This window comes from Leptinotarsa decemlineata, unplaced genomic scaffold (assembly GCF_025532065.1).
Source record: "Leptinotarsa decemlineata unplaced genomic scaffold, Ldec_3_MD MMD2_tig00078422_RagTag_RagTag, whole genome shotgun sequence".
Lineage (NCBI taxonomy): Eukaryota > Metazoa > Arthropoda > Insecta > Coleoptera > Chrysomelidae > Leptinotarsa > Leptinotarsa decemlineata.
This window is the reverse complement of record NW_027412747.1, coordinates 2,881,464-2,908,315: the sequence shown is the minus strand read 5'-3', so window position 1 is coordinate 2,908,315 and position 26,852 is coordinate 2,881,464. Positions and strand designations below refer to the sequence as shown.

The 26,852-nt window shown below is 33.8% G+C and overlaps 2 protein-coding genes and 1 long non-coding RNA gene across 4 annotated transcripts; 1 reads left to right on the top strand and 2 right to left on the bottom strand.

Moving 5' to 3' along the window:
* Positions 1-55: 55 nt before the first annotated feature.
* LOC111515434 (zinc finger protein-like 1) lies at positions 56-13,495 on the bottom strand. 2 transcript variants are annotated; one of them, XM_074185993.1, is made up of 5 exons: positions 13,250-13,495; positions 10,792-10,903; positions 3,608-3,801; positions 3,288-3,544; positions 56-387 (listed from the first exon to the last, which is right to left on the bottom strand). In XM_074185993.1, the coding sequence occupies exons 1-5, from the start codon at positions 13,349-13,351 to the stop codon at positions 180-182; spliced, it is 873 nt and encodes a 290-aa protein (XP_074042094.1). In that variant the 5' UTR covers positions 13,352-13,495; the 3' UTR covers positions 56-179. The 2 variants fall into 2 exon arrangements, with proteins under 2 accessions (XP_074042094.1, XP_074042093.1); XM_074185992.1 differs by lacking the exon at positions 13,250-13,495 and adding an exon at positions 12,205-12,330.
* Positions 13,496-14,905: 1,410 nt separating this feature from the next.
* On the top strand, positions 14,906-25,579 carry LOC141487212 (uncharacterized). Its single transcript, XR_012468264.1, has 2 exons — positions 14,906-15,275; positions 15,358-25,579. It is a non-coding gene; the product is annotated as an uncharacterized lncRNA (long non-coding RNA).
* Positions 25,345-26,629, bottom strand: mRpL11 (mitochondrial ribosomal protein L11). The gene is made up of 3 exons (XM_023169626.2): positions 26,413-26,629; positions 26,168-26,357; positions 25,345-25,774 (listed from the first exon to the last, which is right to left on the bottom strand). Exons 1-3 carry the CDS (start codon positions 26,542-26,544, stop codon positions 25,509-25,511), a joined length of 588 nt encoding a protein of 195 aa, XP_023025394.2. The 5' UTR covers positions 26,545-26,629; the 3' UTR covers positions 25,345-25,508.
* Between the last annotated feature and the right edge of the window lie 223 nt (positions 26,630-26,852).

The window sequence follows — 26,852 nt, the reverse complement described above, 5'->3', positions numbered from 1 at the left end:
AAAAATCCTAGACAATCCAAACCAACCATGTTTGAAATGAAATAAAAGGCATAGATAAGGCAAATGTACTTATATCATAATCATTTTATAATAGAATATATGTACATACAAGTTAATTTAAAAAAAGATATTAATTATTGCACTTAATTCTATAATATCCACTATTTCCAATTTTTCTGCTACATCACACTATCACTATCACGCACATTCACGAATTGGTTGTTTCCAATATCCAAGCTTGGATCGCTGTCTATGGAATATTTTCCGAGCTTGGATATAAGCAGAATAAACAGTATTACTCCAACAATTACAAAGATTCCTAAAATACAGTATCTTCTGCAAGTTGATCTACCAGCTCTGAATCGGGAAGAGGCCCCAGATGATATCCTGAAATGTTTAAAAATTTTTGAAACTAGTTGGAGTAGAAGTCTTACAATTATGGCAATATACCGAATTATTCATTGAAAATGGAATACATTTGTAGGCTAAATAGGTTTTCGTAAATTAAAGAGAAAAAAACGTGAAATATATCCATAAAATATCTTTACAAAGATGTTGTGATTTGAAGTTTTCCTTGTAAGATGAACTATATATCAATACTCTTTCATGTGCTATGTTGTGTAGCGTTCCTATGTACGATATCTGTTTTTGTGATTTCTGAATAATTCAATGTATCATATTCATCGAAAGACATTTTTTCATGAAGGACTCAATCTTTGTTTTTTTTGTGGGTATGTAACCTTCCACAATCTGAAAAAGAAACAAACTAAATAAATCGAGAAACTGTTGAAGTGTAATGAATGGCAAACTGAAAAGTTCAGCCCCTGAAAAGTTACTGCGTAATATAAACCACTGAGATTTCAATCAGTCACTAACCTGTTCTTATTCCTAACTTTTGCATAAAATTCGAAAAATCAATTTAGAAAAAAATAAAATATCCATACTTTCTTTATTGGACAACGTTTCAGAAAACCATCTTTTTCCGTTTTCAAAACCTAAAATTAACTTGAACATTTTCGCCTCAATTGTGAATAACTGTTTTCGCCACAATTATCAAAAGCTATATCACATATGTTTTTTATGTATTGACTTGTGTCAAAATACATATACTGGAGGTTTTTTGAAAATTCAGTTGCGGTTTATATTTCCGTTTTAAACCTATCGTTTTAGCAATGACAACCAGGTAGATTCATTTCCAGGGTGCTATTTGAAATACACGTGTTTCCTGCTAGAAGAATATATGTGGATTCTTGAGTGTTCTAATTTTTTCATGAGTTTCTTTGGTGATAATTTTTGTTTCACTTCATTTTATAGCGTGATCACCAGAGGATTTTAGAATATGCTCCGCAATCCCCAATCCTATATGTTGTATATATAAGAAGAAGACAGATAATAGAATCGGGTGATCATGCTATATAATGGAGTGAAACAAAAATTATCACCAAAAATACATGAAATAATTATAAAAGTAGAAGAATCAGCATATATTTTTTTTAGCAACTAACAAATGTATTTCAAATAGCTCTGTGGAACTGGATCGTACCTGGTTGCCATTGCTCAGACGAGAGATTGAAAACGCATATGACATGTGGATATCTAATTCTTTTGAGGTATGTCAAAAGAAATACGGCTATTCACAATTGAAGTGAGGCGAAGGTTTTCAAGCGAATTCTTGGTTTTGAAAACGGAAAAAGAATGTTTTCCGAAACGTCGACTACTAAAGAAAGCTAAGTAGAGAAAATTTATGTATATGAGAAACTTTACACACTTGTGATTTTTGGAACCTTTGGTGTAGTAATAAATATTACTGGAGTTTTATCAAACACCAAACCTTTATTTTTAATACCTCGACATGTGTTTCTATAGTATAAATAAGGACAAAATTGTATGTATATTTAGTTTATTCTCCGTCTTGACAAAACTTAGGAACTATCTTTGAATGATCAGCAGAACGGCAGTGTACTCTTATAACACATGTTATTCCAATATTTCGATAAAGTTTATTATCACGCTACGAATTCTGATGCTACGAATTCTATTAAATGAGCAAACTAGTAGCATTTTCAATGGCCTTCTCGACAACGAAAACAAAAAATAATGACAGTCGCGTTTTCAAAATATTTCATAAAATATTTTTTTTTAATAGAACATCCTATATTTTATCATGCATTTCGATTCGTAAAAACATTCTCAACAACGAAACTCATATCACCTATCTTCCTAAAGTTGAAAATGAGTGACTTACGTGGAAATATTAATTTATTCCACTAGTAGAAAAAATGTCTTTGTTTTGACAAATAAAATCACATGATTGTCCAAACACTCAATTTTGATACTTATACGAATGACAATATTTTGTTACTAAGAGCAAAAAGAAAAAAATCCGCTGGGATTTGAATTCGTAAAACCCATCATCATGTCGTACCACTCACTTGACACCACTGAGCTATTTAGTATTAATTTACGAAACGATAATTTCCATCTTGAAGCCATTTCCCTAGCCGTATTTATTTTGTGAACCAATATATGTCTGCTATAATGATAATATTGAAGCTGTTTTTGTACAGAAGAGAAAATATTGGGGCGTCATATTAATGCGGTTGGAAAAAAATGTGTGATTTGATGAAACAGAATTATTATGAGTAATCAAGTTACCTTGAAACTTTGTTGATATACTATTTGTCAAATATTCTCAAGTATATCATGACAATGTCATAAATTATTGTAACTGTCAACTACTGTTCGAATATTTTTAGAAATGCCGTTTTCCCATCAAGGAAAATGTGACATATTAGAATCCTACTTGTTTTGCCAGAAAAATAGCGTAAGAGCACTCCAAAACTACAGACCATTTCAAAAAATCTACATGGGGCTGTTCAATTATTACGTAAGCATATTATTTACAATAATTTATCCCCATCTCCCTTGTCAGCAAAAGTAAGCAAAGCCCTTACCACCCCTCCCATGACTTGATATTATAATTTAATTCCACCTTAATGCTTGTGACAATTTCGATTTCAGCAGACAAAATTATATAGCTGACAATTTTCTTTTTGCGTAAGTCTGTATCTAGAAACTTTACTTGATTTAGAGTCAAAATATCTCAATATTTCAAAGGAAAAAACAAGTAGCATAAAGTTCAAATTATATGAAATAAACAAGGAGAATTTATATTAGTGAAAAGTTTAAATAATAAGAAAACAAAGAATGAACAGACAGATAAGTTGGAAAAAAGTACTGTACAAAGTATAAGCGACACATAAGTTTGACAATTTTGTTGAACTTACCTCCACCAATTGCCTATGAGTTCGAAAACAGACTTTCTCTTGTATTTATCTTCATCATGATCAAATATCACCCCTTTGACATCTCGAATGTCTTGGAAAATCCTTCGATTCGAAGAGTTTTGATAGCTGTCAGTCCTGTTAAATGCGCCATGATCTTCAGTAACGTTGACTACGGAATGTGAAGGACTGGGCATAACTCTAGGAGGGTGTGGGATGTTATTATTCACCTGAGTTTTAACCTCCCTTTCCTCAGAGAGCTAAATAATTGTTATTCAATGAGAAAACATGTCTCAATTCCCAAATGAATTATATTTACTTACAAGTGGTAAACCAAGTCCTGCTCTAGCCCAGTTCACTCCAGCAAGCTTCTCTTTGAGGACATCTGCAACCGGACTAATCAAATTGGGAGCAGGAAAGAAAGGACTCTTACAAGAAGGACAAGTATATCCCCTAGGAGCTGTTGTAGGCGGCAGCTGTCTTGAGAAGTGGTCTAGGCAGGACCAGTGAAAAACATCTGAAAAAAAACTAGGGTTTAAATCAAATCATTTATTTGTTTCAAAAGAATACATAACAGCAGAGACACTATGAAATAAATTGAAATAACAATGTCAAAACATAAAAGTATCAGGCAGACATTCACAAAACAAGCAAAAAATAGTGACAGTTGAGAATTCTCCAAATGTGTAATATTTTGCAGTAAAATATTTTCGATATAATCATTGATACAAGGGAAAGTAGTGTTCAGATGGCAGCAATCAACTTTTCATTGGCATTCTATAAAAATGGTGAATCATTTGTTTTAAAAAAATGTTCATTTTTGAAAACAAAACATCCAACTACATATATATTTCTATAGACTGAAATTATGGTCAAAACTGATTATTTTTGAAGTCATCTCTGAAATATTTTAAGGATTCAATTCCAAATGAAATCAGGATATGTCTTTTCTGTGAATAAAACACTCCATAAGCTTATTTAGAGTTTCTCCAATACAGGCAAAATATCAACTTTTAATCATGTATCTGCGGCATGCTGAGAGGATATGTAAAGTGCATAACTCATTTTTGCTAGCTTTGAAGACAAACTTTTTACATATGCATCCCATTTCAGCTGAATAAGCCGGTTTTGAAAAATTACTTTTATGCTGTTAGGTGACAGTGAGTCTTAAAACAGAACAAATATTTCATTTAGAAATTAACTACTTTATTAATTTCTTTGGAAGTCTCCCACATTTTTTGGATAAAGATGGAGAAACAGAAAGCCAAAACCTTTCTTTCCCACAAATAAATATCTTTTAAAAACATTCCACTTTCAGTTTAAATCTCAGAGATATCTTATAAAGCCACAGATAAAATCTAATTTAAAATTTAATTCCTGAATATGTGTTTCCCAACTTACAGTATTGTTCAGTGAAATTCCTGAAAATTTCATTTTTTCTAATTCTGGCATAGATTATCCATTGGATAATCCACAGATAAAGTCTAATTTAAAATTTAATTCCTGAATATGTGTTTCCCAACTTACAGTATTGTTCAGTGAAATTCCTGAAAATTTCATTTTTTCTAATTCTGGCATAGATTATCCATTGGATTTGATATAAAGTGATCCTGAAGCCGGGGAAGTAGTTGTTTTTCGACAGACGTTTACCACACCCTACTGTGTAAGTAGTTGGGAGAGATTATAATTTCGAAATTTATTTATATATGGATGGCAATTCGGAAATCTGAAATAGGCCTACAGTTGTCCAAACACACTCCCCACTAAAAGCCAGACGAGCAAATTCTCCAGCCATAAACAATCATTTAAATGAATGCATACACTTCACAATCCCCTTCCTAGATGACAAACTGCACATTTTTTTAGTGTACATACATCCATCAGCTCGTATTGAAGAGGCCATTTTTACAAAAGCATGTCTCTATAAATATGCTATCATCATCAAAGATTTCAATATCAACAAGACACCCACCAAACGATGTGGTGTGGGGAAAAAACTCCAATAATATTTAAATAACATTATATCAAATATTATAGAAGTAGAGGTAACACCCGAACTAGGATCTGATCATTTAATCATTTAGCTCTCAAAATATCTTTCGACGTGGAGAAAATGACAGAAGCAGAAGAAATCATACGTTACAACTTCCAAAAAACTGATATGGAGAAAGTGAATGACTACATGATGCGGTACATAGATACTTTGAAAGATGAAATCAACCATCAACAAATAAAAGACTTTTGTAATGAATTGTCTGAAACAGTTATAGAATATACACCAAAAACTAAATATAATTTCTGTACACATAAACTTCCCCCATTTATTGTGAGTTTAATGAAGAAAAAAAGGAATATGTATTGTGAATATACAGCAAACAGAGATCCAACGTCTAAAGCTTCAATTAATGAGTTTAACAAGAACATTCAAAATTTGATTCAAGAATACAGAACACAAAAATGGATTCAAATATGTGAGGCTATTCATGAAAAGAGGAGCAAATCCTATTGGAATGAAATACGGAAATTATCCAAATACAAAATGGATGGAGTACATACTAAAAATATTATAGATAACAATATTGAATATGAGTTACCTTCCGAAAAAGCTTACATATTTGCTAAAAACTTCAAAAAAAGCTACAAAGAAAGCGTCAACTTGAACTTTGACCGCAATCGTTATGAAAATGTGAGCAAATGGTACGAAAACTTCTTTTCGCAGATACCCGTACAAGAAAATAATACATTCAATGTAGACGAAGAAGACTATTTTGAAATCTTATATCAGGAAAAAAACTCAGCTCCAGGGCATGACTATATCACAAGAAACATGTTGAGAAAGCTGGATTATGAGATTCACAAGTATATGATAAAAAGCTATGAATTTTGCCTTAAACGCATTATATACCTGACAATTATATACCTGACAATAATTACAATTCTCAAACCAAACAAGGATCACTCTCTTACAGACAGTTATCGTCCGATTACTCTCCTGCCTGTAATTGGTGAAAACTTTGAAAAACTTTTACGAAACCGTTTACTCCAACTGTTTAATGATAAAATTCCAAGCTACCAGTTTGGATTTAGACAAGTAAGATCTAATATACATTCTTTCACGATTCTCACGAACAACATTGAAACAAGCTGAACAACAAAACGGCAGCGGTCTTTCTGGATATGAAGAAAGCATTCGATAGCATCTGGCACAAGGGTCTTTTATTCAAACTGCATCAACTGGGTTGTCCTAACTATCTATTACATACAATTAAGAATTTGCTAATTGACAGGAAACTGAAAGATAAAATACTCAGTAGTTTTTCAGACGCATTTATCCCAGAGGTCACCACAGGGTTCACCGCTCTCACCATTGTTATATAACTTATACAGCTCTGATATTTATCGTCACCAACAATGACATATCAACCACTTCAGGCATGAAGCATATATTCTCCAGTATGCAGATGACACCGCCCTAATTGCACACAATCAAACGCTTGACAAAGTTATTAACAATTTGGAATATCTTGCAACAATAACAAATAACTGCTTCAATAAATGGAGGCTCCAGCCAAACCCATCTAAGTCTCGGTTCATCATATTTAATTATCAGAATTCCGCAACTTCTCCAACAATCAACGTTTTCCAACATATCTTAATTGCAAAATTGACAGTTAACTACCTAGGTGTTACGCTTGATTCCAGACTAAATTTCAACAGCCACGTCAATAACATAAAAAAGAAAGTGATAGCAAGAGCCGCACATTTCACAAGTTTGACAAACCCGGAAGAGTGCAAACATATCAACAGCAAGCTGAATATATAAACTAATCTGTCATCCACTTATTGAATACTCACACCCACTGTTTCTTAATATCAAACAAAGGGCCTTGAAAACAATTGAAGTATCTGAAACAAAGGCTATAAGGAAAATAACAAGATTATGACATCCAAATAACCCCAAACACAACCCTCCAAACCCTCTGCTGTACCAACTCACTGATATTATTCCTATTGAGGAAAAACTACCGTCAGTTACTCAGAAGTATGCTAGAAAAGACAACAATGTAGAAATCATTAGAAAGTATGCTGTGACAAGAAGCCCCCATGCAAGAGTACGACATCCACCCCCAACAGAAACACTGTTAGAAAAATTAACACAACTTCATCAATGAAATTGTTTTGTTTGTTCATTTTTATATCCATATAATATTTTTTTATATTGTAAAATAAGCTATGTTATTTCAAAGCAATTTTGTTACACAGGCGGAAGGACTTCGGTCGATAGCCAGTTAAACAAAATTGTAATTTTGTTCAATAAATTATAATTATTATCATTATTGTATCTTCAGAAGAAACAGCCTTAATATGGGGAACCTCATCCAGAGTCCAAAATTTTTGTAATATATTATCTAATATTGGATTTGACACTTCAGTAAAAAATTAATTAACTTTTATGGTATCAAGTTTAGCAGATGTTTGAGGCAATTTACCCATGACAATCCATCCAAAGACTGTATTTATATAAACCGGTCTATTTTCACCCAATAAAACTTTTCCATCTTTCAAAGTGTAAGGAAAAATGTCATAACCTAATAATAAATCTTTGTCAGATTTTTCATTGAAATTAGGATCAGCTAATAAAATGTAACATGTAATTTGTCTGGTTCGCCGACAGGATTATATCGCAGTTTCACACTTGGTAACGATGAAATACGTTCTCTCATCTTTACCTCACCATGCATGGGTGTCAGAACAATTTATTCAAAAAGAAGGACATTATTGTCACAAGGAGATTTGAAGGAGTTCATCAAATAGCTTCAAATGAACAAAACCAATTTAAATTATTTACCCGCATAAATTGTGAATGCAATAGAAACGAATATTACTAAATATCATTGCAGATATGAAACAAAAAAATATTGAAGAAAAAAAAAATGAAAATTATTTACAGGACGTTTTTTTAGCTGATAGGTACCACTATTGCTATCTCGGAAACGGTAGGTCGTACAAGGACGGTTAAATGGAACAAAAGTTACCTTTTTAGGGATGCAACACAGTGGTATTTTCAATGGTTTGTGAGATATTTGCAAAAAATGACAGATTTTATTTTTTTGCTCTACCGCCTCCATTTTCAATAATATCAAAAAATGACAAAGGAACTATTTGCTTTATTTTATGTGCTTTATAATCTGGGTGGACTCATTTTTCAATGCAACATTTCGTTCATTGAATTCCATCATCAATATATGATGCATTTTCGTAGTCATTATAATTACAAATTCGTCGATATATCACATCTATATTTCCCGACGTTTCTTCCCCAAACCACATCATCACTATCATTTTTTATTAAGAGCTCGAATTTCCGAATGTTTCTGAAATCCAGAGTTCTCCTGTCGATAATGTCGTTCATTGAGATTATAAATATTTGTATTCACTGAAATCCAACTAAATTTCTGTCAGGGTCGTCTTGAAAAAGAAAGACCAATAATCTTTGTATCAATACCAAGCCATTCATAATTTCCAAATGTCTTTTGAAAATTTGTAGCTACCCAAAAATTTCTGTTCAGAAAATGAGGATATCAACAAGAATTAACTAATAAAAATACTGTATTAAAAAATTCATAGACGATTTTCACGAGAAACATGATGAGCGATAATTTCTTTTTTTGTAAACCATGAAATACATGAATGTTAGTGTCTCAGAATGAATGTTAGTGTCACACACAAAATAAAAGTTATTCAAGTCGTTGAGCGATTTTAAGGGAGAAACATGAATTTTTCCAATGACAAAAAAGTGGATATGCTTTTTGTATATTCGAGATATTTGAGGAATGCTACCATATCTCTGGCAATGTATCAGTAATTGTATCCTGAACGACGACAACCTAATCATAGATATTTTCAAAGAATCGAAAGTACTTTACGGAATTATGGATCTTTTGAAAAACCCTCTGAAAGGTTACTGAATGTGGTGGTGATTATGAATTCGGCGTTTTAGGTGAGTTCTAAGAAGATTCACAATAATAATAAAATGACATTAATTAAAAAAAATTGAGAACAAGAAAGTATCCCTGAGGGAGATTGCTCATAATTCGGCCACATCCACTACGTCTGTACGGAAAATTTTGAAGAAAAATAAATTCAGGCCTTATCAAGTCAGGAAAGTTCATCATTTGCGTTTAACTGACTTCAACAGGACATTTTTTTTGTAGATAGCTCATTAAAAAATTTCGCCAAGACAATGAAATTTGTAAAAAAAAATTGTGGTGTGATGAAAGTACATTTACCAATAACGGATGGTTCAACAGGAATATACATTATCATTGGCGACAAGAAAATGAATATTTACATAGAGTTACCAATTTTCAAGAGAGATATGGTGTTAACATATGGCTTGGTGTTCTTGATAATAAAATTATTGGCCCCCACTTTTTTGAAACATCTCTGACCGGAGAATTATATTTGGATTTCTTATCAGGGACTCTAATTGAGTTATTAGAAGATTTGCCACTTAGCCTCATAAGAAAATTTGAGTATTTTCAACACGACGGAGCTCCACCACAGTGCAGGAGAATCTACAGAGATTTCCTCAATACAACTATGCCAGGAAGGTGGATAGGAAATAATGGTCCTATAGAATGGCCACCACGTTCACCGGACCTTTCTCTTCTAGATTTTTCGTTGTGGGGCTTCATAAAAGATCAAGTATTCAAAACAAATTTTGAAAATATTGAAGAAATGAAAGATTCAATAAGGAGTGCCTGCATCACTATCACTCCACAGATGTAAGAGAACTGCTACAAGCACACTATTTCTAGAGCAAGTATTTGTTTAAGAAATGATGGAAGACAATTTGAACATTTGATGCGATATCACGTGAAACGGTAACTTAAAAAATGTAACGTGAGACATTCCGTTATGGTGTTCATTTTCTATCATTTATTATTTCGTTACATTTTCTTTCGCAACTGTCTTTTTTTCAATGTGATGTATTGACGATACTGTTAACTATGTATTACAACAATACTTTGATATTTGATTTCTCATTGAATAAAAAAAGTTAAATGATAGAATATTGATGATGTGGTTTCGGGAAAAAACGTCGAGAAATACATATGTTGTGATATGTCAACGAATTTGTAATTATGACTACGAAAATGTATAAAAAAATATACAGGTCCGTATTTAAAAAAAAATATATTGATGATGGAATTCAATGCACGAAACGTTGCATTGAAAAATGAGTTTACCCAGATTATAAAGCACATGAAATAAAGCAAAAAGTTTCTTTGTCATTTTTAGATATTATTGAATAAAAAAAAATCTGTTCAAAATCTGTTTTTTTTTCGTTAACCAGCTGTCGCACCCGTACGAACGACAACACTCAGAAGTTTTAACGTGTGATGCCTAACACGTTTCTAACATAATACATATATAAATATGTAGGTCCCAATTTCAATCTTTGGAAAACTCCTACTATGTATGAGGAGGATTGAATACTTACGGTAACATGTTAATCGAATGCTGTCTTCAATATTCAAATCTTTGCTGCACAGTTCGCATATAGAGTTATAATCACTGTCTTGTAACCACTGCAAGTAGGACTGGACAACACACTGGAATTGGACAATTTGAGTACATTACATTTATGAACTGTACCAAGTGGTATTATACAAATGTTTAGTATCTAGGTGATATATGTTTTGTAAAGAGTTGAAATAATAAATAAACAATTTTGGACTAATTAATTTTAATCCTTCTTTCTCATTTTACTAGGTATTTCTAAAATGTTATATCCCAGACCACAAATGAGTAACTGTGTAACTGAGTTCAGCATTATAAAAAAAATGTACTGGGAAAGCTAATAAATTTGGAGAAAATTGAGACTCTTCTAGTTGTCATTGTCACACTGGTTTTACTTTCTGAAGAAAATGTAAATTCATCTTTGATATAATACTGATTTCTTCTAAATGATCAATCTCCTTTTCAACTTTTTTCTGTGAACTGGTTGAAAATGGCTGTACGATTTCGCCTGTATAAGTTTTTAACCTTGATTGGTTACTCAAATGCTAACTTTGCAGATAATTTAGATTTCAGAAAGTCAATAATCGGGTACTTAACATATATAGCTGGAGCTTCCGTGACATGAATCTTTCATCTTCAAAAACTTAGTTCACGATCAACTACAGAATCCGAATACATTACAGCTTCAGAGGCAACACAAGAAGTGATGTGGCTTTAAATATTTATACAAGACGAAAAATGAGAAATAAAACTTTCAATGTTTTTTTTAATCACTCATATTTGTAACTAACGTTACTGCAGTTTTGTCCTATAAGGATATTTCCAATTTTCAAACGTTCAGCGTTCAGCCTATTCCCAAAAAGGACAAGAAAAATCATAAAAATAACTATATACCAGTTGCTATGCTATCAGTGATATAAAGAATCATGGAGAAAGCCGTAAACCTCCATATCCTTAAATATTTGGAACGCTTTAACATCTTGTGCGATCATCAATATGGCTTTGGGAAACAAAGATCAACAGGCGACCTTATAACGTATGTCACCCATATTTGCAATAACGCAATTGAGGAACATTGGAAAATCAAAAGTTGTGCTTGATATTTATAAGATCTTTAACCGTGTGTGGCATAAGGGTTTGCTAGCCAAACTTTGATGTTATGACTCATCAGATCATTTCTGTGTATGGCTCTCCAACTTCCTGAAAAATGTTTGGACAGTCAATTCCGCTTTCTGCTTTGATGTTGATTGCGGGTTGAAATGGACACCAATATGTCACAATCATGTCACTAAAATGGCAAAAGCTGCTTGTCAAAAGCTTTGAACAATGGTTCGAACTAGAAAACTGTATACACATCAGCAACTTTTGATGCTTTATAAAGCTCAAATCTGACCTTCTTTGGAGTATTGTTCCCACTTATGGAGCTCCGCCCCAAAGCATACTCTGAAGCTGCTGGATACCATCCAGAACAGATCCATCCGCCTGATTGGAGACAGAACATCATTTGCAACCTTGATAGTCTGAAACATTGAAGAAATATTGGAGGTTTGTCTCTCTTCTATAGATACTTTCACGGAAAGTGTTAAGTGACTTGGCACATTTGATTCCATCAAGAGCAGTACATATCAGAAATACGCAACAGACTCTGGCTGCTCATAGTTTTGAGGTTCAGCTCAGTACACCTTGAACTTCACTGTTCAAGAACTCTTTTATTTTGAGAACTGTGTTTACGTGTAATAAACTTCCTGAGAACGTTTTTCCGAATGGAAATGTAAATGCTACTTTCGCACAGGCACTGTTGTTAGAGCGCCTTAAGGATTTTCCTATAGTGCTTGTGTTTTCACTTGAAAAAAAAATTGTTTATTGTATTCGTTTCAAAATGCAGTAACATTAGTTACAAATACAAGTGTTAAAAAAACAGAAAGTTTTTTTAATCATTTTTCATGATCTCCTATCACATAGTAACAGCTATCCATCAATTTATTTTTACACGAACTTGGCATTTCAAGTGAAGTATCTTTGAAACTTTTTGTAGAGTAGCTGAAAGGCTGAATATGATGAACTAAGCATATCAATGTAAGGTGTCACTATGTAGGTGAATGTGCTTGAAATGGTTTTCAACTGTCTGCCCTGTTCCTTCACAAGGTCAGCTAGCTGATATTCTTAGACAGTTCCTTCCAAGAGAGGTTTGTGAAGAACCGAGAAGGCTTTTTTATCGTATAAAACAGTTATCAAAGAGTGGGAGTGTTGAATTTATACGCTTTACCAGCTGGTTTTACACACAATTTTTGTTAGAATCTAGGTGTTAGATGCTTTGTAAGGAGTTGGAATAAATAGTTTTGGTTAGGTTCAATTTACTCGTTATTCCAAACTATACTGGCTATTTCCAAAATTAGGATGTATTTTGGATATGTAGTATAATATGATGAGTTACTTACAATGGGGTGGTTCGTTACCATACAGTTTTCGCAAACACAAACTCTATGTTCAAAACAAAATTGGTTCGTTACACGTCGTTTGGGGCACTTGCACAAACCCATCGTAGATTTTGTGTTAAATTGAAAGCCCTAATACTCTTACCCCAATGTGAATTTCATCACATTCAAAGGAAAAGTAAAAGGCTTTAAAATGTTCTAAAGTTATTTATTTTGACAACTCTAATGGACACATCATACACGTCATAATTTCTACTTCTTTTTTATACTTCAACTTCAAATATCTATCATGTGGTATATAGCCAGTATTTTTCGAGTTGTTAGCTTTGTAATAATTCTAAAACTATTTGATACAATCTATAAAAGTAGGTACTGAATCCTCAGAAATATTATTGCATTGAAACGAAAACATAGTGTCAAGGTTGTGATTCTATATATTCCATCATTATTTTTTCTCATCTGTTTAGTATAATTTCCGCACGCCTATGTGAGAGACAGATTAAGTCAAACTCGTCAAGTCATTTCTAGAATTTACTGGCTACTATTTTGGAATTATAATATAGATAGCTATTACGCAGAGCGAAAAATCTATTACCTTTTCATTCATTCAACTAACCAGGTTTTATAATATAGACGACTCCCTAAATTTACCGATGAGCCCACCAAATGATTTAATCTCTCCAACAAGGGGATCAAGCATCACCATATCTCAATTGGAATTCCTTCAAAGAGTAGTTGACTGATATTGCTGCTGATACACCAAGTTTATGCTTCAACATTTTTACTGAAAATAATCCAGAGGCAAGTTTTCTGTTCATATTGTTGATATGATTATCAAATGTCAATTTATTATTGATAAATATTCCTATGAATTAACTTAAATGAAATCCGAAGCTTTCTGTAGACATCTGGTAATTCCTTTTGACATTCTATTTTCCTGGAAAACTTGTATTTTTTCGTAAGTATTCAACTAACAAAAATTCTTTCCGGGGAACAACCCTGCATACAGCCAATATTAAAACGAACCAGTGTTGGGGTCGCTTGCACAATGAGGTCATTTGGGGTTCCGACTTGAATGAGCAAGCGGCACCATTTCCTCAAAATATCTGAAAGCCAGCATTTTCTTCATTTTATATTTCTGACAGAATGAGTAGAGAAATCAAAGATTACAACAGAATATTTTTCAAAAAAGGTATAATAAAACCTAACATGAATTCAAATCTAATTACAGAACTAAAATCATTCTAATAATTAAGTAAATAAAGAATTGATTGATTCATATTTATCATGTTCATTAAATGTTACTATCGCGTTTAACAGTTTTCATTCACTCAAAATTCCAATAATTCCACTACAAAAATATCAGTTCCCACTTTTTTTAGCAGTCATTCCATGATAAATTCTAGCGCCGTCACTAGTTAATTATAGTCGAAGTAAACGGCACTCTCAAAGGCCAAGAAAAAACCAATACATAGAAATGAACCGGCATCAAACGTGTTACGGTTTCAAAATCACTACCTCAATTTTCAGTAAACCCCCAGTAGATTTTATATTGGAGAAAGGGAAAGTCTATAAAATTCCACATAGTTCATAGTTTACTTAAAATTTAACAAATATAATTCATTTCGTATTACGATTTATATGTATATGCCAGGAATATGAAACGAGTCTTCGTATCTTTGCTGGAATCGGCAGATTAACAAAGTTTATTTACAAGATATCATTTTTTTTCTAAATAATTCATCTGTCTTTTATGACAGTTCATGTCATTTCGACATTTAGAAACTTCAGAAAGAAAACGTCTCTTCCTTCTTTTCTTGGTTTTGGACCAGACACGGGAAGAACATCGCAATTTTGCGGATTTAAAAGAAGGTTTCAAAGTACTCCTGAATCGACAATTGATTTATCTCAAGGGAGATAATCAATTATCTACTGTCCTAGGATTTATGTAGGAATTACTCGAAACTTTCAAATTGAAGTTTACCTTGTCGAAAAACTCGGACATCTCAAAGGCCACACTACATCTCAGGTACGAACAAACATTTTGTTTTTTTATTGATACGACCTTCTTGCTTGCAAGAAATTATGTTCAGACATGTATGAATTTTTAGGCCTCATTTTCCATTTGCCTGTTCGTTGCTAACTGATAACGCCCATAAAATCTCCCCAACTTTGAGAATAGCGGTTGGCGAATCCCCAATTCTTGGACACCTAGATGACTCACCACTGTTGGTAGCGACATAAAAGTGGATAATCGTAAGCTTCATGTCCCAAAGAAGGTAATATTGTTCCTTTTTATCATTGATTTGGGCCTGAACGGAACGCATTGGCATCACAGGCGTAACACTACCACTTCATCTAGCTGAAAAGTACCTACTTTTATTTAGTTTCGATTACATTAGTTTAGTGTATTGTGTTGTAATTTGAAAACCTTTGCTACCTATGAGCAACTGTAAACCGATGGTATGCATACTAGAGGGTACATAATTTATCAGTTGAATTAGACAACGAAGAAAGCATTGTGACAAAATCCTTCATTTTAATATCATTTATTTTTCCTTGTGAATAAATCAAATTTTATAAATTGGTCACGGAATTTAGAACTGACAATCTTCGTTACAATTTTTCTTTACCTTCTAGTCTTTCTTTATATTTGACCGACGCTCTCTTTCCCATAACTTTCATCAATAAAAGATTCGCAAATTAATTTACCCCTTTCTTCTTTCTTTATACCCACTCCCGTCTCCACTGTTGAAAAACTGGTAGGGCATTTGTGGAGGTAATAAACGTGGACTGTAGATTTGGCGGTTCGTATTGGATAATTTTTACTAACCAAGTTTTATGATTGGTTGAAGAGTCATAAAATTAAATTTGAAGTCATGTTACGATGACGAATAGAAATCGGGAAAGGTTATCGTCGTCGTGTTTAATTCAGGAACTGATCGCGATTTGAGTGTTTTAATTCGATATTGGTGCAGTTATACTTAAAATTTTTGTTATCTGTTCAAAATGTGGCGTCCTTGGACAAGTACTAAGAGTAATAACGAGTGTGATAACAACGCAGACTTTTTCCAGTGTAGTGATTCCAATAGCGATGGTGAATAAGGCGAAAAAGAGTAAATAAGATTCGGATGCATTTGATTATTGAAACACAGAGTTTTTTTTATTTAAATTGTTTATTGTCCCTTCAACCATTCAGATTATTAGAGACGGCATATTACATGTCATAGTAAATATAAAAATGTGAATAAATAGATACAGTTGATCTAATATAATCTAAATTTCATTGACTAAACCAATATCAGTTAGGTAACCTATAAGCTGGGAGGGATTGCAACCTTCCTTCAAAAGTTCGTCGAGAGTTGAAGGAAATCCATGTAGTTTTCGATGTCGATTGTAAGCTTCGCAGTCGGTTAAAATATGTTTCACTGTTAGGGGGCAGTGGCATATTTCGCAGGTTGGTTCTTGGGTTTTATCGATCAGGTGGGAGTGTGTGATGCGGGTGTGTCCAAGGCGTAGTCAAGTGACTATGGTTTGTTGTTTCCTTTCCCGGAAATATATTTTTCGAGGGAGTACGGTCTTTTTCACTTCAGCCAATTTCGATTTGGAGAGGTTCCATTCAGCTTGCCATGCATTGATAATCATCTCTTTGAATATTTGTTTGAGGTCAGATTTGACAGTTCTGGTTATTGTGTGAAGTCTGTCAATATCCGTTGCATCTCTAGCTAATCGATCGTCTATTTCGTTTCCTTTTATACCCATATGTGATGGTACCCATACGAAGTGAGTCGTTTTATTCTGTTGTTGAAGATGATGGAGTTCTTTTTTAATAAGGACGAGGATCGGATGTGAGGGATAGAGTTGAGATATTACGGTCATTGCGCTGAGGGAATCTGTAATGATAACTGTTTTTCCATTATCATGGGAGAGGAGGCCTTAGAGAGCTTGTGGCATGAGTTATATCCGGACGCGTGTATATGTGATTATATTCTTGGAAGTGACTCATTATTTGATGGAAGTTTTTCTTGATGACTGTTTGGTTTGTTTCGGTTTTATTGAAACGAATTAATGATTTGTTAAATTCTGGTAGCTTTATTGTCCAAGGTGGAGGTGTAATAGTTTCACTTGGGTAGGTGTCTGGAAATTGGAATTGAAGTGTATGAAGGTATCTACTCAGTCTTTCATAGAATGGAAGATCTGCATTTTTCTTCTGGTTATACACCATTTTGAATCGGCCAGAAAATACATTTTGATAAACAGGGTTATTTTCATTAGTAGATATCATGGATGCATAACTGAGACTAAGATATTGCCTTCTGTAATATAATGAGGGTTCACCGGTCTCGCAATGCAGGCTGGTTACGGGACTGGAGCAGAATGCTCCAGTGGCGATTCTGATTGCTGTTATGAATGACATCAAGTTCTCTCAAAACTGACTTTTTAGCGGAGTTATAAACTATACACCCGTAGTCAATTTTGGATCGTATCAATGCTTTATATATTCACATCAGGCATATGTATTCTGCTCCCCAACTTTTGTTTGCCAGCGTTTTCATGAGGTTGAGCCCGTTTGGCAGGATGATTTCATATTTCTGATATGCGTTTTCCAATTTAATTTGCGGTCAAAAGTCATACCTAAGAATTTTAAATTGTCAACATATTCCAGCGAGCTTGCATATAGTTTCAGTTCTGGCTCATGCTTAGTTTTCCTTTTGGAAAAAAACATACATTTGGTTTTTTGTGGAGAAAATTGTAGTCCCACTGAGTCAGATCAATTTTTAATGGAGTTTAGCGCTCTCTGTAGGTTGTATTGCATCGAGTGGATGTTCTTACCTTTCATAAACATAACAAGGTCGTCTGCGTAGAGTCTTGCTTTGACTGGTTAATTGCAGTTGTTCAGTATTTGGTTGATCGCTACAAAAAAAAGTGTTACGCTGAGAACAGATCCTTGTGGTAATCCGTTCGGCTGGGTTTTCATAGATGAATTGATACCGTTAACGCGTACTCGGAAATATCGATTTTTGAGGAAATTTTCAATGAATATTAACATGTTTCCTTTAATATTCCATGTACGTAGAGTTCTGATAATGTCATAGCGCCAGGCTGTGTCATATGCTTTTGATATATCGAAGAAGACAGCTTGCCCGTTTGCAAAATCTTCATGGATGTAGGATTCTACATCCACTAGGTTGTCAAGTGTGGATCTGTTTTTGCGAAATCCACTCTGTTCAGGTATGAGTAAATTATTCATTTCTAGATACCACATAAGTCTATTATTAATTATTTTTTCGAGGATTTTGCACATAACACACGTGAGAGAAATTGGTCGATAAGATTCTGAATCAGTTTTTGCTTTCTGAGATTTAAAAATGGGAATGATGATTGCTTCAGACCAATTGCGTGGGAACGTGTTTGTAGTCCATATGAAGTTGTAAATCTCTAGTAAATAAAGTTTTTCATTTTCTGGTAGATTACGTATGAAAATCAAAAGTATATTGTCTGGGCCTGGACTTGTGTTTTTAGGGCAGTTCAGAGAATCATTGAGTTCATCCATAGTTAAGGGAAGGTTCAGAGGGGATTCCTTATTTTCTCCACGGTCAATCGGGATTTTTTCTTCGACGATTTTCAGAGATCTAAAGGTATCTGTATAGTTTAGATCACTTGAGCGCAGTTCATAGTTCTCCGCTAATATTTCTTCTATATCTTCATTCGACGAGAAGGTTTTATTATCATGTACAAGAGTATGTATATTTTTTGTGGTTTAATTACAGACATTTGTTGTACCTTTTTCCACATAGTGCTCATAGGTGTTGAGCTATTGATATCTGAAGTGAATTTTTTTCATGCTTCCTTTCTGCTATGTTTTGTTACGTATCGCATTCTGGCCCGTTTTTGTCTGAAGTCTAGAAGATTTTCTGTTGTTTTTTGCCTTTTTACCTTGTTAAATGCCTTTTTAGATGATGTCATTGCCTCTTCGCACTCCTTGTTCCACCATGGTAAGGGTTTGTGATTTTTTAACAGTTTTGATTTACCTATGCATGTTTCTGCTACCTCGATGATCATTTTTGAGAAGTTCTCAACAGTCTTATCTATGCTTGCATTGTTGTGAAATGTTTGCAGTTCATTTATATTTTTCTGTATTGTATCGGAGTATGTTTGCCAATTTGCGTGCTTCAGGTTCCATTTCTGGAATGGTGTACTCTCATATATTTCGTTATTGTCCTCAATGTTTATTTTAATGGGGTAATGGTCGATTCCATATAAGAAAGGTAACACCTCCCAGGAAAATTCCACCGATACAGATGGGTCACACAGAGATAGATCGATAGCTGAGGAATTTCCTGTATGTGAGTCGAACCTTGTGTCATTTCCATCGTTAAGAATATTCAGGTTTAGTTCTGTTATGATACTCTCTACTATTCGTCCCTTAGCATTAGGTCCCGTAGATCGCCATATGGGCATTGAAGTCCCCTAGTATTATTCTGGGTGTTGGGATTTGATTAATAAAATTCCTAAGATCGCTAGAGCTGATATCTTTATTTGGTGGAATATATATATATTGCATATTTGTAATTGGCACAGCCATATACATTTTCAAAGAAGTCGGTGACCTGTTCGAAACTGAGGGTGAAAGCAGCTGAGTTCTTCTCGAATTCTGTTTTAGTGGGAAGCATCATTTCGCGAATTTCGTTGATATTTTGTGAGTCTGTTTTACTCTTCTTTGGTATCCTGTCTGGCTTGGTGAAGTTTTCTTTTGAGTCGTCTGTTTGGGGTGGGGAAGTTATCACTTCAGAGATGTTGCGTTTGGATGATGTACTAGATTGTTCAGTTGCTATTTCAACGTCTGGTATACTTATACTGATTTGTTTTGTTGGTTCGATTTGTAAAGATATTGATTCGATTTCGTATTCAGGTTGGTTTATGTCTAGGACACGATTCGTATTCTCAGTTATTTCAGGCTGTTGATTAACTTCTGAGCTTACAGTACAATTAACTGCAATGTGACCAGACTGTCTGCAGTTGAAGCACGTATGTGTTTTTTGCGATAGAAATATTCGATATGTATTATCGTCAAAGGTGATGAGGATTGAGGCTGCTATGGGGTTTTGTGGTTGGGAAATATATAAGGAACGTCGAAAGCTAAGGATGTGTTTGAACTCAGGTTTTGAAGAGCCTATTCTCAAGAATGACATTGGTGACATAGGGTTGATTCCATATTTTCGTAGTTCTTTGTCCAATATATCGTGAGGGATAGTAGGGCATACATTGGATAGGAGTAATCTCTGACTGGGGGTGACTAGTTTCCAGGCTTTCACTTGTAAATCATCAATATTAATCATTCCATTGTGTGTATCAATGAATTCATCCACGATTTCTCTGCTTGACAAATAGATACAGATTCGATTGTTCGAAATTCTTGAAGAAAATGAGATGTTTTTTGGTTGAATTATTGATCCGAGAGAAATCAGATATTTTTCAAGTTTGATCCCATCAACTGCATTGAAAACGATGGCCTGGTACTTTGTGGGAAATGTTAACAGTGGCGTGTTGACGACTGAAGAATATATGAAGAATATGGATTTCGTTGATTTTGTGTGATAGTCAGAGGTGGAGTTACTTCTGGGATACTCCTGTAGTCAGAAGTCCCTTCTCCGTGCGATGTCATGTTGTGGTTAATAACGTTTAGTTGTACTGTTTAGTTCAGCGGCCGTATGCTCGCTGCAGGGTGTAACTTGAATAACCTTGATTGTCTGTGTGTGTGTACTTGGACGTTCCTTTAACAAGTAAACGTTTTGGATTACTTACTGCAACTGCAATGATGCAGACTCTACTTTGTCTAACTTTACTCAAAAAACTTTTAAATTAACTTGAATTGTAAGGCTTCAAAGCCAAAATTATCGGAGCTGGTAAAAGGTAAGTGATACTTATTTCTGCCAGAACCGGACTCACACAGAGAGTTTGTTTCAATGTATATATCTACATCTCAAGCTTGGTTTCGAGGGAAACAAACTATTACAAGCAACATCAAATCCCTTCTCAACTATACGTAAAATAGTCGAAAACAAACCTTATGAACGCAAGACGCTATGTGATACGGGATTACCAAAACCCTTAGATGTTCATTTAATAGAATCATTGAAAAAACAATATACGATTGTTACAAAAGCAATGAGATTCCTACAAAAGTGAAATCATAAGGGAGAAATTGAATACTTCCGGCCATAACTTGAGCTGCTATGACAAAACTCTTCAGAATTGGATAAAGAAACTAGGATTTAGATTTAAAATAATAAACAAACGTCAAGCAGTTATGGAAAGCAGAAGAAACGTAGAATGGCGCAACAAATACTTAGAACAAATAACTAAATATAGACAAGAACGAACAACGGCAAATTTTCTATATGGACGAAATTTGGTATAACAGTCACGTCACAGTTACGAAAGGGTGGACTTATGGTTTGAGAATGTGTACGCCTAACATGCCTGCAAACAAAGGATCGCGACTAATCATTTTGCGTTGCGGAGGAAGTAAAGGATGGGTTTTGAATGGGCTCATTCAGGCTAATTTAGTTTTTTATTGAAAATTATATATTATAAAAGTAAATCATCTCCCAAGTATCCCACAAAATTTTCCGGTGTTTATGTCAATTAACAACTGAGCAAGAGCAATTGAAAATGTGAGATAGCCCGCGGTACATGACGTCACACCAGGCAACGAGCTTGGAGCGGTGGCAACCGGGCCTGTAGTTGGAGATTATGAATCGCTGCCATCGTAGGATTTTGTTTCATTTGCCGACTGGTTTGAAAACACCACATGTTACATATGTAGAGTCCAGAAGAAAAAACTACCCGTTTAACTCCGGTTCTCTCAGTTCAATGGAAATTGTCAAATGAGTATCTACTGTTCGTACAGCAATTACTGCAAACTCCAACAACAATACGATTTATCGGCAAAATCTTCTTTACTTTTTATTAATGTTAGTACATTGGCAAAAATTGACAACTCTCTTGACAAAAATATTATTTTCAATATAAAAAAGTATTATACAGGGTGGTTTGGGACAAAACTCAAAATAGATTTCTTAACATTTTCGTAACAACATATTCACGCAGTAGATTCACTGCAGTAAACAACACACAACTTGCTCTCTACTACGGCTTTCGCACACGTATTTCGCTTATCCGCCAGCACTCCCTTGTCAACTGATGTAACGTCAAGCTTGACCACATTCAACTATTAATTTGAGGGGGAAGATAATGAGTGAAAATTCAGATTTTTTGCAGATATACTATTTGAAACATAAACTTTCAAATAATGAAATTGAAAAAATTTGTTAAATGAGCCCATTCTATGAAATTATAAATTATGTGGGAATCAAATTGAATTGGTGCAATAGGCTCCAAGATCTTTCAGCTTATTGTAATTATATACTATTTATTAAGAGTAATCATCATTAGCAGTAGTTAAGAAAGAAAGAGGATCAATATAGAATGTAGAGAATCTGTTCAAGAATTTTGCGCTGACGGTGTCTGTGGTGAGGTGTGATGTTGGGTGATCTTAGAACATATTTTTCCACAATTTCAATATTTTCTGGAATACTGAAAATCTTCGTAGTTGAGTGTCTAAGACTACCACCAAAAGTGTATAAATTGTGTGAGTAGGATTATTAGGGTGGCGTAACTTTTAATAAGACAACAGTTTTTCCTTGTACTTTTAATGAATATACACTCTCACAAGATTTTTTGTTTTCAATTTTTTTGTATATTCATCTATAAATGAATGATTCTACTTTATACAGTACTAAATATGCTGTGACGATCACAAATCCAAATTGGTTCTATTATATATGACTGTGTCTTTGAATTTTTTTTAGAAATTAGTCAAACTAATTTACTACTTCAGATACCTGAGTGAATTTAATTATTGAAAACGATTTTTACTTTTGTTTGACATATATATCTGTTGAAATCTGTTTTTCATTAACCAGCTGTTAACTCTCAAAAGGCAAAACTTGTGCAAGCTAAAGATTGACGAGGTACCATGCGATGAATGAATAATCACTTTATGCACTCAAAGCAACATGTTTATAATAGAAATAATGTAAAATTATATATAAAAGAAATGAAGATTATATCAATAATTACTGATATAATACAAAATGTGGAGAAGTTGTACTATACATTTTAAACTATTTAATTTGGGGTTGTTGGAAATATCCCTTTACGCAAAGGGACAGCTGATTTTGACGCAAATCAAAGAGCAGATACAAGGACACCAGTAAATCATGTACTAATTGGCTGAACTTGGGGTGCTGTTCATTCTTGACCAGTTCAATTACAGAACCTTGTTCTAGATTGGCATTTGGTATCATCAATTATCAGCAGTTAAACAAACCGCTCTTAGCAATTGGTGAATTCTTATTCTTTTTAAATTATAGTATTAACACAGAAACGAGCGCTTCTTTTTTCCATTTCAACAAGTAAAAAGTGAAGTGAAATTTAATTGAAACAAGTTTTATGTACTTAGCAAAATCAATTAGTCTATGTCACAGGGAATCCAAAATCATAGGCCAAATGAACATTGGTTACAAAACTCATGTTACAACTATCTGATTCACACCTAATTACACTAGACCTCTATCGCCCGCCATTGCTGACTTCAAAAACGCTGACTTCGGTAACATTTGAGTCTGCTTTGAAGCAATGGATAACCTTTGATAAAGCACCAATGAGATGGTGAATATCTTTTACGACATACTGTATTCTGTTTTTGACATCTTTATCCCTAAGAAGAAACATTCTTCAAGAAAATTTCCCATTTGATTCTCTCCCAAATTGATGACTCTCATATTCAAGAAGAACGCACATTAGCGTTTTAAAGCCCATTCATCTCAACAAAACTATTTAGAATCCGGTGCAAACTCCTCTACTAAAAAAATACGTAACAGAAATCGAATCAAACATACAATCAAACCCCTTTTTTCCTGCAGATATGTCAACTCAAAAAGAAAGTTTCATTCTATACCTAACAAAATGCATTTAAGCAACACTCTGGTCAAGATATTGCTCATTTGTTCAAAGACTAATTTGCATCAATTTACTCTGACGCCCCCTACCAATCACCCACCATTGAAACAGCCCACAACATTAACATAACTAATTTCCATATGAACATATCTGAAATATATGATAAACTCTTTCATCTTGATTCAAATAAAGGTGCCGGACCTGATGCAATACCAATATAACTTCATTTTATTTTATGTTTATGCTATTCGTCTAATTGCTAATGTGCAAATCGTACTATTTTACTCATATCTTACCACTTGTAAAATGTATAACCAGATATCTGTCTTGCTATACTGGTTATCACCTTCTAATTGTCACAATCTGTAATTATTTATGTTCTGTACTGAGCTTATCTCGTTGTATAAATGAAAAAAAAAATATCGAGTTATCAACCCTGCTCTAGAAATACAAATTACTATTAGTTTTATGTTATGTGTACCAAATACAAATTGAGAATTACTTATGTGTCAATCTACCTGCCAAGTCTTTTCAATCTCTCCAATGAAAAATACACTGCTCATAATCATAACTCAACTCAAAGGCAACTAAATTATTATTTTATAAAAGCAAATCTGCCTAGCATAATATCGCCAGGTTTATACTATATGCTTTACTTATGAAATGCCTGCTCGCAAAAAGTCCCTTATCAATTTACTTGATGCAAAATCCAACATATTTAAAATTGGACTAGAATACTTACTAAAGTGAGAACTTTATGGACCATTAAATAATTCTTGAGGTCATGAAGATTGAACATTCCCAGATCATTACTGATGATATAATTCATTTTTGTCAAAACATATAGAGTAAATTATCAGTGCTATTACTCAAAAAAAAATCTGAATAAATTTTTCAATTCCCCTGTGAACGGCAAACTCTCTCAAGTCCATTTGTGTGAGTTAAGAGATAATGAGATCTTTTTTTAAAAGTTTGATTCCTAGCACAACCCAGTTGATATGCACAGAACACAAGAACTGAACAGGTCATTTTTTAAATTTAGGTAAGTGAAAAGGTTATCAAACTCCATGAAAGAAAAAATTCTCTATTTATTCTTGAAGAACCCAATATGGACACTACAGAGAATAAAAACTATATACACAGAATTATGTTGATTGGTTAATCCATGATTCATCATGTAGTTCAACAAAACAGTTCAAGTGAAAGTAGTCCAATAAATTGACTGACTTGAACATTACCCTGTTCTCAACATTTTTGCTTCCTTCTTTTCCTGCAATTCTTTTTTCTGATTTTCTTCTACCACTTTCCTTTCTGCCAAAAATTCTCCATACTCTGTAGGATCCTGTTTTTCAACAATTTCAATTCCACATGATCTAGCAACTCCAATAATCATTTTACATACTTCTTCCAATGTTTTCACTTCTAGTGTAGGGTCTTCCTGCTTGATTTTGGCAATTTCGTAAACATGTTTTAATGTTATCTTTCCAGATATTTCTCTGCCTAGAATGAACATTCATATATGCAATTATTAATCATCCAATAATGAAAAACAACTTGTTATAAGTATATGGATGACAAGTAAACAAAATCTTAAGATAACTATAAAAATAAAGGTCATTAAAGTATTTCTGATTGAATTAACTTCACACTAGTCAAATATATCAGTCAACTAAGCATATTTCTGATAAGAGGTAGGAACACAATGTAGATAGTTGAAAATTGTCAACTCAATACCTTATATAATTTTTCCTCAAGGAAGTTCATTTACTTCACATTCTATTTAGAGCATAAGTATGTTATCTGAATAGTTCGACTTCCTTAGCTTACCAGACCTCTTTCCCTTATGTTTACATAAACTAGGATTCACAGAATAAAAATAATCCTAACATTTACCTGGTTCCATAGCAGCTCGTTGAATGCCTGCAGCTTGCTTTAGAAAGTAAACGACAGGGGGCTTATGAATGACCATCTCATAACTCCGATCAGGATTTACAGTAACTCTAGTTGGTAAGGGAATTCCTTCTTTAATGTCTTTTGTTCTCTCATTGAAATCTTTACAAAACGCTGCTATATTTACTCCCCTCTGAAAAATCGGTTCAATATTAAAGGGTTAAACAGGAAATCCCTTAGATGCATACTTGACCCAGCATTGGACCCAGCGGAGGGCCCGCAGCAGCCATTCCAGCTGGAATATTTGTCCTTAATTTACCATGTTGTACCTTCTCAACTACTTTTTTTGCTGTTTTCAGTCTGGCACTTACTTTTGACATGATTTATTAAAAAAATTATAACTTCAGTGAAAATATATCCTCTAACCTCAAAACTTACTGTCATTTTTTTTTAATTCTCTCTCTCTCTCTCTCTCTCTCTCTCTCTCTCTCTCTCTCTCTCTCTCTCTCTCTCTCTCTCTCTCTCTCTCTCTCTAGGTAATCTGTGTCTAGGTTTGCTTCTGTACAGCACATTTAGCCAGCTCAATTCGGGGGTGTTACAGCGTTGATGATCGATGATCATGCTGTAATCCATATTCTTTCTCGGTATATAATTGTTCTTCTGAGACATCTGATTCGTCTGTATATCT

Bases quoted from the DNA above. Each gene is read 5' to 3' on its own strand.
- mRpL11 (XM_023169626.2), bottom strand. From the start codon at position 26,544: ATGTCAAAAGTAAGTGCCAGACTGAAAACAGCAAAAAAAGTAGTTGAG. The intron at 26,358-26,412 runs GTATGCATCTAA...CCGATTTTTCAG, and splicing joins TGGGTCCAATGCTGGGTCAA to AGGGGAGTAAATATAGCAGC. The intron at 25,775-26,167 runs GTAAATGTTAGG...TGTTCATTCTAG, and splicing joins ACGAGCTGCTATGGAACCAG to GCAGAGAAATATCTGGAAAG.
- LOC111515434 (XM_074185992.1), bottom strand. From the start codon at position 12,315: ATGATGTTCTGTCTCCAATCAGGCGGATGGATCTGTTCTGGATGGTAT. The intron at 3,802-10,791 runs GTAAGTATTCAA...GTTTTTTTTCAG, and splicing joins CATTCGATTAACATGTTACC to ATGTTTTTCACTGGTCCTGC. The intron at 3,545-3,607 runs GTAAGTAAATAT...ACAATTATTTAG, and splicing joins CAGGACTTGGTTTACCACTT to CTCTCTGAGGAAAGGGAGGT.